Source organism: Sphaeramia orbicularis, chromosome 15 (assembly GCF_902148855.1).
Source record: "Sphaeramia orbicularis chromosome 15, fSphaOr1.1, whole genome shotgun sequence".
Taxonomy (NCBI): Eukaryota; Metazoa; Chordata; class Actinopteri; order Kurtiformes; family Apogonidae; genus Sphaeramia; species Sphaeramia orbicularis.
Window position 1 is genome coordinate 38317902 of NC_043971.1, and position 14004 is coordinate 38331905.

The following is a 14004-nucleotide window of genomic DNA, read 5'->3' on the forward strand; positions in this document are numbered from 1 at the left end:
ATTCCTCCTCCTCCTGGGGACTTAATATATCCCACATGTAACATATCATGCATGTGTCTGTCAGGTATGTCTTAACTTTCCATTCACCTTTTTGTGCATCAGGCTCAGCAGTCGTCTGCGATGAAGCTGCAGCGGGATCTGATGAAGAAATCTGAAGACCAGATGTCGAAGAAAATGGAGGAGCTGCTCTGCCAGAAGGGCCACCTCAGGGAGCGTCTGGTGGGTTTAAGTCTGAATCAATATATGTATTTCATTTCATGCTGTTAATGCGTGTAGACCTGAACAATTTCATTAGTGCAATCTATGTAAACTTTATTCATCTTCAGCATCATTGTTTGTATTGAGAGATAATTATCATAGCTGCTGTTTTGTTCCATTATGCACCTTCTCACCTCATAACTGTTACTGTACTGCATGACTGCTACTATTGTAAATAGATTTGATTTACATCTTTTATATTCTATTATAGCTGATCTTTTATATCACTTATTTATTCTTCTTTGTTCTCTTTATGTCTGTGCATCTTGTGACTTGACAATGAAAAAAATAGATGAATTTTTGAATCTGCAATAAGGGCTTGTCTAATCCAGCAGCTGAAATTATAGAATAATTAAAGTGTGAGTGTATGATTGTTGTTGCTGTTGCTGATGATGCTTAGTAGCAAGGGATCATGGAATATGTTGTTTGCACCATATTTGTAGATGAGAGTTTAGGAAGTCATCATGTGTGTATGTTGTCACGGGGTAGTGAATGAACAGACTCATGCACACGGTGCTGAAGGGAGACACGGTGTTTACTGAACAGAAAAATAAGAATAGGCAATGTCTGCTGCCACAGTACTGTGGCACAAAATATCAGTTTGTCTATCGCCACAGAGCCAATCAACTGATCCAAATTCAGCACTCTGAACGTTGTCCCAGCAGCTGATTTATATTCGTCAAAAACCCGGGCAAAATCCTCATATGAGGCAAGACACTCGCCACATTTCATGTCGTTTGCCTGCATGCTGAAATTGAAAGTGTGAATAGACGCACAAACCAACATCCAGTAACTGGTTCCCTAGCCTTTTCCTGTAACCGGAGAGGCACACGGCATGTGTGATGCTTTTTGCCAGTACTGTGTACTGTACTGTGGTAGCAGGCTGACAGGTTACCAGTCTACACATGATAGAATGAGGGTGCTGATTGGCTCTGTGGTAATAGACAAATGAGAAAGTAGTCCCACAGTACCGTGGCAATAGCCACTTCGATAAGAATAATGCTAACAAACAAAAACCTGAGGGGAGTTGAAGTCTGAGTCCGTAGAGTGAAGAGGAACAGGATGGTGATGTAGTCCAGGTTATGGCGATGTGCTGAAATGATCTGGCGTTGCACAGCCGCAGAGGAGACTCTTACATTCGCTCCCAATGGTAAGGTGCTGCAGCTGGGCAGCACACAGCAGGTGAATTAGAATTAGGGAGGGGTCAGCGGCCACGTCGGAGCGGACCATTACATTTGTGTGTTACACTCAGTGACATATGTTCATATTATGTCATAAATGATCAAAAAGTTACTTTTATCATGAAGGAGATGTGACGTCACTGACATTTGAACCAAAAGATCCTTTACTTTGAATAAAATCATGTTTGTCCTAATCTAAACACGACATGTTTTAACATTTGATGTAATATATACAAGTTGACAAAATATCTTATATAAGCATTGTTGTTTTCAGATATTTTAACATGGAAATGTTAAAAATTAAAGCATTAAACTGTAAAATGTCACAAGTTTTCCATAGGTTTAACATAATGACAAACCAAGGGAAATAGTACAGCTTTAGATCACTAATATTTTTTTTTACATGGTTTGATAAATTCTCATTCAATTATGTAATATTCATCAAGTGTCTATACTCAGTCCCCCCTGAAAAACATGATTATGTGATTGCGTAATTAATTCAATGCATGATCACGCAAATAGCACATGTTATGCAGGGGTTTGCATTTTTTCAAAAAGGGCACATATTCACTGCAATAATACTATATTTCCACACAAAATACACAAAATATGTGGGGCTCGCATGATTTCATAATTATTTATTTATTTTATTATTTTTCATAAATATTTTTCATAATGCATTTTTCCGCCTAAAGTTTAAAAAATATTGCATTGTAACTTGACACAGGTAGTAATGTAATATGCAACCGATGACGTTGCACGTCCACAGAAGGTAAATCAGTGTTGCCAACTTGACGACTTTCTCGCTAAATCTGACGACTTTTCTAATCTTGTTGATGACTTTTGTTTGTTTTTTTTTTCAAAAGTAACTAGCGACCAATTTAGCAACTTTTTTGTGTTATTGGAGACTTTTCTGGTGTTTTAGAGACTCTGACGTGAAAGCGTGTATCATTCTGCAGTTACTGTCCTCAATGAACTGTGGGTGCTGCCATAAGCCCCTCCCCCCTTTCACAGCACTCAGGCGGTCAGTCTCACAGTAGCCTCGCACAGTAGTCCGAGCTGCACTCAGAGTAGGACACCCACCACTCCACGTCCACACTGCTAGTGAATAGTGTGTGCAAATGCCACTGAGCTCACTCTCACTTACAGAGCGGGATGTAAATGTACATGTTTTTTTCCGTTACACTAAAATAAATCAATGCATTTGAGGAGGGGGATCTGAAAAAAAACAATGAACCTGAATTAGGGCAAGACCGGTTACCATCATTTCTTACGTTGTCATTGACAGTGACTCTTTTTGGGCCATTTAGATTATTAATGTTGTGGAATTAAAACTGTACAAAAAAATGTTTAAAGTGTTATAGTTATGGCAAAAAATGCTCATGTATTACTGTGAGTTGCTGTAGGCTCCTAAGCGGAGGATAAAGTTAGAAACTAAACCAAAGTTAAGAAAAAATAAATAAATTAAGGATCATTTGGGTAATTTTCCCAGCCCCAATCCCAGATAAAGGAGGAGGATTGTACGTAGAACTAGCAATTCCATCCCACATAACAGACTTTAGATTAAATTTTATATTCTAACATTTAACAATACAGGACAAAATGTATTTCTGTAATGTGAGTCTAAACAAAGCATTAGTCATAAAGTTATTTTGAAAAGTAATGTGATGTAGTGTATGCCTCTTTTATGTTTGCTTATCATAGGACGTAATTAGACATTTTTCATTTGGTAGTAGCCTAGTTGGAACAGGGAGAAGGATCTGTTTTTTGATTAAAAAGCATGTTTTTCCAGTTCCCGCATATTTTTGCAACTTGCTCGAAATTTCGTGCATTTTTTTGGGAATTCCCACAATTTCATAATCACATAAAACCCCTGCATATTCCATCACATAATCAAAGATTTTTGCCCGCATTTTCCTGGAGGGACTGTATACTGATTGACTAATCAACGTGCATAAATGAAAATGACACATTTTTGTCATGCAGTCAAACAGTTGAAGTCATACTATATTACATTTCCACTCAAATAATGACACAAGCCTTAGTAAACTGAGACAAACAAAAAATATGAAATAATACTTCAAAGCCTCAACTTTTCCTTTAAACCGACCTGTAATATAACCAAGTTTGGGAACATTTGTTTTGTAATTGCATATGAAGCAGCTCTGTTTGCATAATTAACAGGAGAATTTCCTGTTATCTGCCCGTTCAATCCAGGACAAGATAAAAAAGGAGTCTGCAGAAGAGGAGGAAAACTTTCTTCGGGAGATCTCAGGGTTCAACAGTGACTTCAGTCTTTGTGGGAATAGAGAGGCAGTGGTTAAGAACCAAACACACACTGAGATCCTGGACCTGGAGAGAGAAGTGGAATCATTACACAAAGGTCATAAATCAGTGTCTACTGTGCTGTTGTCACACATTACAGCAAATTGATTCCTATCATGAATTATTTTTCCCAATTTTCTGACATTTTATAGTCAAAATTAAGATGGATTAATCAAGAAAGTAACTGGCAGTTGAACAGTGAATAGGATCATTCTTGGCTGCAGCTCTGTATTAAACATATTTACAGTCCTTAAATAAATGAAATACAGCAGTATTATGATCTCATAACAACACTGTTAGTCCAAATTGTGTCCCATGTGCCTCTGTAGCACTAATGAGACTCTTTGAGAACATATGACCATTCATGTGTAGCAGAGTCAACGAAAAAATGTAAATGTCAAAAGGTTAAAATTTGCAGACAAGTTCAGGAAAAAGGTGGAACAGTTAGGAAGTATAGCCAAGTCTATTTAGAGTAAACAAAACTGAAGCAGAGTTCACTCATAATGTTTAGATTAGTTCTGCAGAAAATACAGTGGCAATGGCTTATATATTTTATTGCTGATATTGTAGCAACTTTCAATGACACATTATACTTTGATTTGGATTTCACTTCATTACTTCCACAAGAGTGATGCCACAGCTGTCTCTGGTAATATGAGCTAATGTCTTCACCTTGTGTTCAATGTGGACTAAAGAGAACAGCGATCTCTGAATTCTTGTACAGTTAAAATGGATTTTAAAAATGTCCAGGTTGCATCTTTATAAAAAAAAGTTGTCTTTTGTTTAGAAACATAAATGTAATGAGTTCGCCTCACCCACTGATTGTATACTGAACAAAAATATAAACGCACTACTTTTGTTTTTGCTCCCATTTTTCATGAGCTGAACTCAAAGATCTAAAACTTTTTCTGTGTACACACAAGGTTTATTTCTCTCAAATATTGTTCACAAATCTGTCTAAATTTGTGTTAGTGAACACTTCTTCTTTGCTGAGATAATCCATCCACCTCACAGGTGTGGCATATGAAGATGCTGATTAGAGAGCAGGATTTTTGCACAGGTGTGCCTTAGGCTGGCCACAATAAAAGGCCACTCTAAAATGTGCAGTTTTATCACACAGCACAATACCACAGATGTCAAAAGTTTTGAGGGAATATGCAATTGGCATGCTGACTTCAGGAATCTCCACCAGAGCTTTTGCCTGTGAATTGAATGTTCATTTCTCTACCATAAGCCATCTCCAAAGCTGTTTCAGAGAATTCATGAAGAAGACTGTGCGAGGAAAATGGTGGTCACACCAAATACTGACTGGTTTTCTGACCCCCCTGGACCACCCAATACAGTAAAAGTGCACATTTTAGAGTGGCCTTTTATTGTGGCCAGCCTAAATCACACCTGTGCAATAATCCTGCTGTCTAATCAGCATCTTGATATGCCACACCTGTGAGGTGGATGGATTATCTCAGCAAAGGACAAAGGAGAAGTGCTCACTAACACAGATTTAGACAAATTTATGAACAATATTTGAGAGAAATAGGCCTTTTGTGTTCGTAGAAAAAGTTTTAGATCTTTGAGTTCAGCTCATGAAAAATGGGAGCAAAAACAAAAGTGGTGCGTTTATATTTTTGTTCAGTGTAGATCAAACAGTAGTTGTGAGGTGTTACTGGGATGTGGTGCTTCTTTTCTTCTACTGTCAGAGATGGAGCAGATGAGAACGAAGAACAGGCACATTACGTCTTTACATGAGGAGAAGAAAGCGCTGCAGCTTGAACTGCAAGAGCTGAAGAATATGGTGAAAGGTAAAATGAAACACGTTAAAGTAACAGGCTTTGGTTCAGAATGAACATGTAAAAGTACGACATAGTGCAGCTCAATAAGATGGTAGAATGTTTAGAATACCCCCTATGCTATGACTGTTTCATGCTCCTTTTCATACATAGGTAAGTGCTGGTATATTAACCATATACACAGTCATACAAAGTTTTGGTTATACCACACAGCACTATTGCCAAATCACTTTCTTTAAAAAAATTTAAACAATTTTTCTGGTTGTAATGTTCCTTAAAGTTTTCAAAATTCAGTAATCTGAGTTTTAGATCTTAAAATGCACAATGTACATAGATTTTGAAGTTACATTTACAAAGTTATAACTTCATAAACTTCAGACTCACTTTTAAAGCCCTCAATTTCCTGAGGACTCTGCCCAAGGGATCAGTAAAGTTCTATCTAATCCAATCCAATGTGGGCTGAGTGACCAAAGCACAGCAGATCAGTGTATTTGGGACTGGATGAAGTTTGTTGCACCTTATACAGGACAATATATTAGATAGTTGGACAATGAAGACATTAGATTTGCACGAGTAGTGAGAAAACTGCCATAAAAGTCACCAGTGAGTAGTGAACACAACACGCACAGTATCTATGTCATTATACTGGAAGGTCTCAGAGCGTCTGTGTGTGTGTATCTGCACAGTTGTGAGAAAGTGAGACGTTTTTAACTGGCCAATTTGGTATCTACAGTTGTGGAATAGACCCATTGTTGTCCCAAGTTGATAGGACCAATATTTTTGGAGATATTAGTCATTTTGGAATGCAATAACCGTACAATCAAGTTGTGCGGTTGACCGGAAGCGCAGTACCACACTGCATGATGGGAAGTGAAGTTAAAAACAGGACAGATGCATTTACTAACTTCAGTCCCCAGATATCGGTATTAATATGACCAGGGTCAACGCACTGCTATATATATATACTTATAATGGAGTTAATGGCGTTTTCTTCCCACATTAAAAACATAAGCTGCACTTTAAGTCTGTCTGATATTTCCCTCTGAATATTATATTAACCCTTTCATGCACGAATTATGAGAACCTTAATCAAGATTTTTTCCTGAGTGTTTTTATTCCTCTTTAGGCATGAAAAAAACAATGCAATTGAAAATTTTCTTATGAAAAATAAATAAATAAATACATAAAAAACAAAAAATAAAGTTAAAAAAAGACATACTACTACTACTACTAATAATAATAATAATGATCTTACGAACCTATTTTACATTAAGTTGCAAAAATGTCCATTCAGCTGGACACCTTGCATTTAATTTTTGAAACGAAGAAACATGTATTTACAGATAAATTGAGTGAAAACCTTAGGGGGGGGGGGGGGGGGGGGGGGCTTGTAGTTCTGGGGGTGAGAGTATGCTCAGGGGAGATCTACACAATGTTACCAATTCATGTCAGAAAAGATATGTAGTGTCTTCAAACCTTAATAAAGATATGTGCAAAAACAAACAAACAAACAAAATCCATGCATATATAAGAGAACAGCTGTAGAATAGCTGTCCACTGTAGTGACCAGTATGCATGAAAGGGTTAATTTGTCATTTTTCCAGATTCAGACAAAACCACATCACTTAAACTGGTCAAACTCGCCACCCTGTGGTCAGTCAGTGGAACTGCAGCTCATTTAATTAAACAGACTAAAGTGCAGATGATTAAAACTGTTCAAATCTAAAGGTGGGACATTGTCTCAGTTTATGGATAAAGTGGAGATAAGAGGGGCCATGCTGAGTGTACATGTTTGGATGTGGGTCTTCTGACAGTGATAGTAAATAGAAACATGTATAAGTTCTGCTCTGATTTAGAAAATACGGTAGTTTTGATTAATCTAGAACATTTAGAAGGAAAATGAGAAACGCTTCACAAGTTTGCGTGTCATCTTTGTGCATTCTGTTGGGTTTCTGTAAATTGGTTTGAGAGTCTGGTTTCAACTGGCTCTATATGTAACATGTCGTGAAATAACTTTTGTTAGGGTTTGGTGCTATATAAATAAAATTTGATTGATTGATTGATTGATTGATTGAAATTGCACTCATAATGGTTTTAACCCATCAAGACCCAAACACCCACCATCAACCAAAAGCATCTAATGATCTACAATGTTTAATACCTGTTGATCCACTAATCCTATCAATCCATGTAAATAATTGTTGTAAAAAACAGTTTATCATCTGTTCATGGTCAACAGATATGACCCATTTGGACATTCAGAGGGTCCGTACTTATGGTATAAACACCGTCATCTACAACATTAATTCACCAGTAAAATCCATGGAGTTTGATAAATGACAGTGGTTGGAGTTTAGTTAATGATATTTTTGCTGGAAAAGTCATGTTTCACAATTTTTTTTTTCTGTTTTGATATAATAACCTTTGAATTTACTTTGAGCTTCAGTGAACATCTATATGATCAGTGAATTAAATATAGGAAAATACATGATTTATACTGAAAAACACTTAAAATAAAGATGGTAATATTACAGTAAATGGTGATAAATCACTTAAAAAAGGTTAAATATAGAGACAAATTAATTTTGGAAGCTGACACAAAAGTACCACTGGGTCTTTATGGGTTAATGAAAATTTTTAAAGTCTTATTTAACTGTAATCTAGAGGAAATCCGTTACTCCTAAGGTAGTGTGTTAATCAGGATCCTTGACAGCAGCGAGTCACTGAAATGAACACTGCGCTTCTATTTATATTTATCTGAGAGCAGCCCTGTAAGGAAACACACACTGAAAGACAAGAGTTAAAAGTGATAGTTACTCCACTTTGTGATGCAAACTTTTTCATATCAGTTTTCTTTATTATCAGTTACACAAACAAATGTCTTACCAACACACCTGGACTGTATCTGCGTTCTGTCACAACATCCATCCCGTAACTGACTTACTGCTCATGACAGATTTGGATTCGCAGTTGAGCGAGGCTGAAGCCGTGACAACATCTCTGAGAGAAGAGAGCCTGTTCGTCAGTCAGAAACCTCTCACTGACAGCGCCTATCACAGGTGAGTATTATCAACCATCTGCACCATCACACATTTGACACACAGGGACAGTACACTTGACTTACTACCAACTGCATTACAGTACAGGAACATAATCTTCATATTTATGTAGACACAAAAGAATAACCAGTAAATGCAAAGACATATTGCTGCTTATAAACTATATGGACAAAAATATTGGGACACATTATGGCTACAGCTGTAAGATGTCCTGTTCATACTTATTTGAGATATAAACATCAATATTTCCAGACATGATATTTGTCATTATTGTTTTGTATCCCATACCCCTGTTAAGAAAAGAAACAACTGAATTCAATATGTTCCAATACTTTTGTCCATGTAGTGTTTAGTCTGATGGAGAACATCACATCACAATATTTTTATAATGACCCATGATGTGAATTGAGATTGTTCTTCTCAATTTTGAAATGTATCATATAGAAGAGACAAACTAGAAACATCTGATTCATTTAATAAACAATTGTACATTTAAGATACCTTGATTTCCCTTGTAGACAATTATTTAGATATTAAATAATTTTTTGTAATTGCCAGTGTGCATTTTATTATTATCATTATTATATAGGGGTATTAAAACTGTGCAGCATGTTATGTTTATATAAAGCAAAGGGAAAATTGTTCATGCAAATAACTTTGATCATTTGCTGATATCCTGAGGTGGATTCAATATAACATGTTATACATCATAATCTTTTCATAATGTGACATTTATTTATAACTGTATTTCTTTTTTTTTTGTGTGTGTGTGTGTGTTTTTAAAGCAAACTTTATTGGGAATATCAAGTATCTAGAATGGTATACAAAATACATTAACAGTGAAACAGCCAGGGATGTTTTATACTAATATGCTCAAGGAGATGCTTATTGTGTATTTCATTCATTATCTGTAGTTAACAAGGGAGCCAGTCACTTCCTTAGCTCTATGGAAACTCTGAAAGGATAAACAACCATGTGCTTTGAATTGTTTGGCTTTCACAGTTGGGTGCTTTTATGAAACTGGGTTCATTTTGGTACCTGGCACTTTTCCAGCTTTTTTAGACTCAATGATAAAAGAGAAATTTAGACAAATTTCCCCTCAGGATGTACCTAATGATGACCTCAGGTAAATGCAAAAAAAATTATACTCTTGCTCTGAGCCATCCTAAAATTTATGAATTTTTAATAAAATATTGGTGCCAAAAACAGGACTAAAATTGGGATGTGGAAAACTACCAAGGTGTCACTGCATTTTATCTTGAATACATGGCTGTAAATGGTCTTATATAGCGCTATAAATAAAGACACTGTGTTAAATTTGAAGATCCTAGTAGTTTTTCTAATCCAGACATGTGGGTTTTTTTTATGAATCTCAGTCTCATTCCAGGTTTTGTGTAACCCATTGTGTCCACTGGCGTTACATGCGGAACTTGCCCAGTTAAACACATACAAATCGCAAATGATTTTGCAATAGTGGCCATTTTTGTGAAACACTCTGCCTTGCATAATTAAAAAAATATATAATGTAAAGTAATGTAAAAATGTGTTTTATCTGAAAAATAGTTTGTCTTTTATCTCAGTAAATATTTATTTTTAAAATAGACCCAAAGTGCTTCCAAACTTGCTTCATAACATTAGTCTACATCTTTTTTGAATTTTTAGCCACCATGTCCTGTTTTTAGGGACCAGTTTCATAGAAGCACCCAGTTATATGTTGTGATAGTACAGAGGGTTTTGATTACATTATTTTAGTGAAATGCTTCAGAAGCCAAGGGTACAGTCATTTTTATAATAATTTGTTGTAATGTCACAGAGGATTCTGAATTATAATATTTTACTGAAAAATAATAGTGTTAAATGCTGTGAAATCCTGGTCATATTTTAAAGTGTTCATGGTCTGTGGGAGAACACCACACCGCAATATTTTTAATCATTTCCATATTAATATAGACACAAAAGAATAAATAGTAAATGCAACAGGGAGATAACAAACACAATGGAGCAAAAAAAAAAAAGAACAAAACAAAATGCTAATACTGCAGTGAACTATTTAGCAGCTCAAAGAGTTTTTTCTCTGAGGCTTCCTTAAAACTTCCTAAATATTCCTTTGCTGAATAGCTGTGATGTTTAATTAGCTTTGTGTCGGAGAAGTCTGTCAGAAGGTTGTGTAAATACATCCTCTGCTCACTGTGACTCCACGGCTTTCTTTAACGCAGCTGATTAAACGAGAAAAAACAAAAAAGCCGTATCAGTGCTATCGCTAATAGCTGCCACTCTTGTGACGTTAAATCGACTTTGAAAAGGACTGATCTGATTAATACGACGAGAGGTGCTGAATGGACTAGTAAACCCAGCTACCATTGGTGTTTGTGTCTCTGTGTCCCACTGGCCGCCGTCCAAATCTAGAAGTGTAAATAACCAAGCATTAGGACCATTTAACTTAATTAAGGCTTTGATCTCCTCCGTATTTCATGCCGTCAACAAGAGAGAAAAAGTATCTGAAGCTAATGCGATTGATGCAGGGAGGCTCGTGGGGGAAAAATGAATGAGGTGCAAAGAGTAGCACATTTAAACCGAGTGCTTATCCAGCGACTTCCCCACAAATAAATACATGCAGGTTTCAGTGAAGTCATACGTTGTGTTTAATAATAAAAGTAGAAATCGACATTACATAGGAACTGGGTGGAGATATTCCATAAGCAATACAATATTACACTATATGGACAAAAGCATTGGGACATGTTGGATTCAGGTGTTTCTTTTCTAACAGGGGTCTGGGATACAAAACAATAATGAGAAATGTCATTATATAGTTTTATATTGTGATAAATATCACTGCATTGCATTAGTTAGTTTTATGTTCATTGTTATCTTTGCTTCCAAAAATGCCTCAGAGATGATTTTTATCTAATTTCTCTCAACATAGATTTTTTTTTTCAGAATTTTTTTGCTCATATATCATGTGTTTGATAAAGATATTTGAGGGATCATTACAAAACAGTGATATAAAATTTGATATTCACCTCAGTTCATTTTTACATCATCATCATACACTATACTGCCAAAAGTATAGGCTCACCCATCCAAATAATCAGAATCAGGTGTTCCAATCACTTCCATGGCCACAGGTGTATAAAATCCAGCACCTAGGCATGCAGACTGCTTTTACAAACATTTGTGAAAGAATGGGTCGCTCTCAGGAGCTCAGTGAATTCCAACGTGGAACTGTGATAGGATGCCACCTGTGCAACAAATCCAGTCATGAAATTTCCTGGCTCCTAAATATTCCACAGTCAACTGTCAGCTGTATTATAAGAAAGTGGAAGTGTTTGGGAACGACAGCAACTCAGCCACGAAGTGGTAGGCCACGTAAACTGACGGAGCGGGGTCAGCGGATGCTGAGGCGCAAAATGCGAAGAGGTCGCCAACTTTCTGCAGAGTCAATGGCTACAGACCTCCAAACTTCATGTGGCCTTCAGATTAGCTCCAGAACAGTGCGCAGAGAGCTTCATGGAATGGGTTTCCATGGCCGAGCAGCTGCATCCAAGCCATACATCACCAAGTGCAATGCAAAGCGCCGGATGCAGCGGTGTAAAGCACGCCGCCTCTGGACTCTAGAGCAGTGGAGGCGCCTTCTCTGGAGTGACCAATCGCGCTTCTCCATCTCGCAATCTGATGGACAGGTCTGGGTTTGGAGGTCGCCAGGAGAACGATACTTGTCGGACCGCATTGTGCCAAGTGTAAAGTTTGGTGGAGGGGGGATTATGGTGTGGGGTTGTTTTTCAGGAGCTGGGCTTGGCCCCTTAGTTCCAGTGAAAGGAACTGGGAATGCTTCAGCATACCAAGACATTTTGGACAATTCCATGCTCCCAACTTTGTGGGAACAGTTTGGAGCTGGCCCCTTCCTCTTCCAACATGACTGTGCACCAGTGCACAAAGCAAGGTCCATAAAGACATGGATGACAGAGTCTGGTGTGGATGAACTGGACTGGCCTGCACAGAGTCCTGATCTCAACCCCATAGAACACCTTTGGGATGAATTAGAGCGGAGACTGAGAGCCAGGCCTTCTGTCCAACATCAGTGTGTGATCCCACAAATGCGCTTCTGGAAGAATGCTCAAAAATTCCCATGAACACTCTCCTAAACCTTGTGGACAGCCTTCCCGGAAGAGTTGAAGCTGTTATAGCTGCAAAGGGTGGACCCACGTCATATTGAACCCCATAGACTAGGAATGGGATGGCACTGAAATTCATATGCATGTCAAGGCAGGTGAACAAATACTTTTGGCAATATAGTGTATATCAGAAACGTAAAACTCCATTATACTGACATCACCAAAAATCCAATATTTGTTGTGCTCTTCTCCTCATATGACAGTGAGTTCTATATATTATGAAGCTGCACATTTGGTTAAACTTAAAACAGCTTTACCTCTTCAGATCTGGACACCATACTCGGTAGACACGAGTAGGGAAACACTGGTGGAGATTGATAGGAATTTGTTTAAGTATGAATATGAATGGAGGGTCTCCCGGTCTGCCTCAGTTCTCAGCAGAGGCTTCCTTTATTTAATTAGACCATAGATCAATAGTGTTCCAGGAAAGAAGGTCATTGTTATTGCTGATGCCACTACTTTGGATGATGTCCACTCTACAATTATTATGGATTTGAAGTAATTAACAAATACCCATATCTGTGTCTAGAAAAGATCGTGTACGATTTGACAGGTCGACATTTTTAAACAATATTATTTTAACTCCTAACAAATCACTGATTCATTTCAATTTCTGCATTTTTTACATTTAACGCTGTGTTTTGCACGTTCATTTCTGTTTCCCTGTGCCCTATTTGCGCTCTCCTCTTGTCTTTGTTTTTTTCAAAGGCTGCCCCCTTTCTTTTTTCCCCATCATGTCTTAAATCATGTATGTGGCTTGCATGTCCTGTTCATCCATCAGCCTCATTACACATACTAGGTCCTTCATTACCCTCCAGCCTTATTAGCCTCAGGAAGTGCTGAGGATGTGGCTTTGGGAGGGTGGGAGGGCTGGAGAGCCACCCCCCACCCCTCTCTCTCTCTTGCTCCCTCTTATGATCATCCATTCTGAACTGAAACCATCAATCTAGTCCTCAGCCACTGCAGCGTCTCTTTAAAGCGCATATTTAACTCTCCGCTTATTGATTGTTGGAAATTGAATGCGTGTCAATTTGAATGAGTGCTACAGTCATTTAAAAAGTGTTCAGTGTGCAAAACAGGGCAGCTGCTGGGGCGGACGGTTCACTGTCACAGTAGGATGATACCTGCAGCGTTCAGTCAATAAGCCAGGATTGATGATTTATGAGTAGGATTTTCTTCATTGATATATTACTGGTGTATTACTAGTGATGGGCCCTTT

At 37.6% G+C, this 14004-nt stretch overlaps 1 protein-coding gene across 1 annotated transcript in view; it reads left to right on the forward strand.

The window, feature by feature from the left end:
- Nucleotides 1-14004, forward strand: part of LOC115433889 (coiled-coil domain-containing protein 172) — a 29855-nt gene that overhangs the window by 7062 nt on the left and 8789 nt on the right. Inside the window, exons 3-6 of the mRNA XM_030155446.1 lie at nucleotides 103-219; nucleotides 3657-3822; nucleotides 5462-5563; nucleotides 8508-8610. Of these exons, the coding sequence (XP_030011306.1) occupies nucleotides 103-219; nucleotides 3657-3822; nucleotides 5462-5563; nucleotides 8508-8610 (488 nt within the window). The remainder of the gene's footprint in view (nucleotides 1-102; nucleotides 220-3656; nucleotides 3823-5461; nucleotides 5564-8507; nucleotides 8611-14004) is intronic.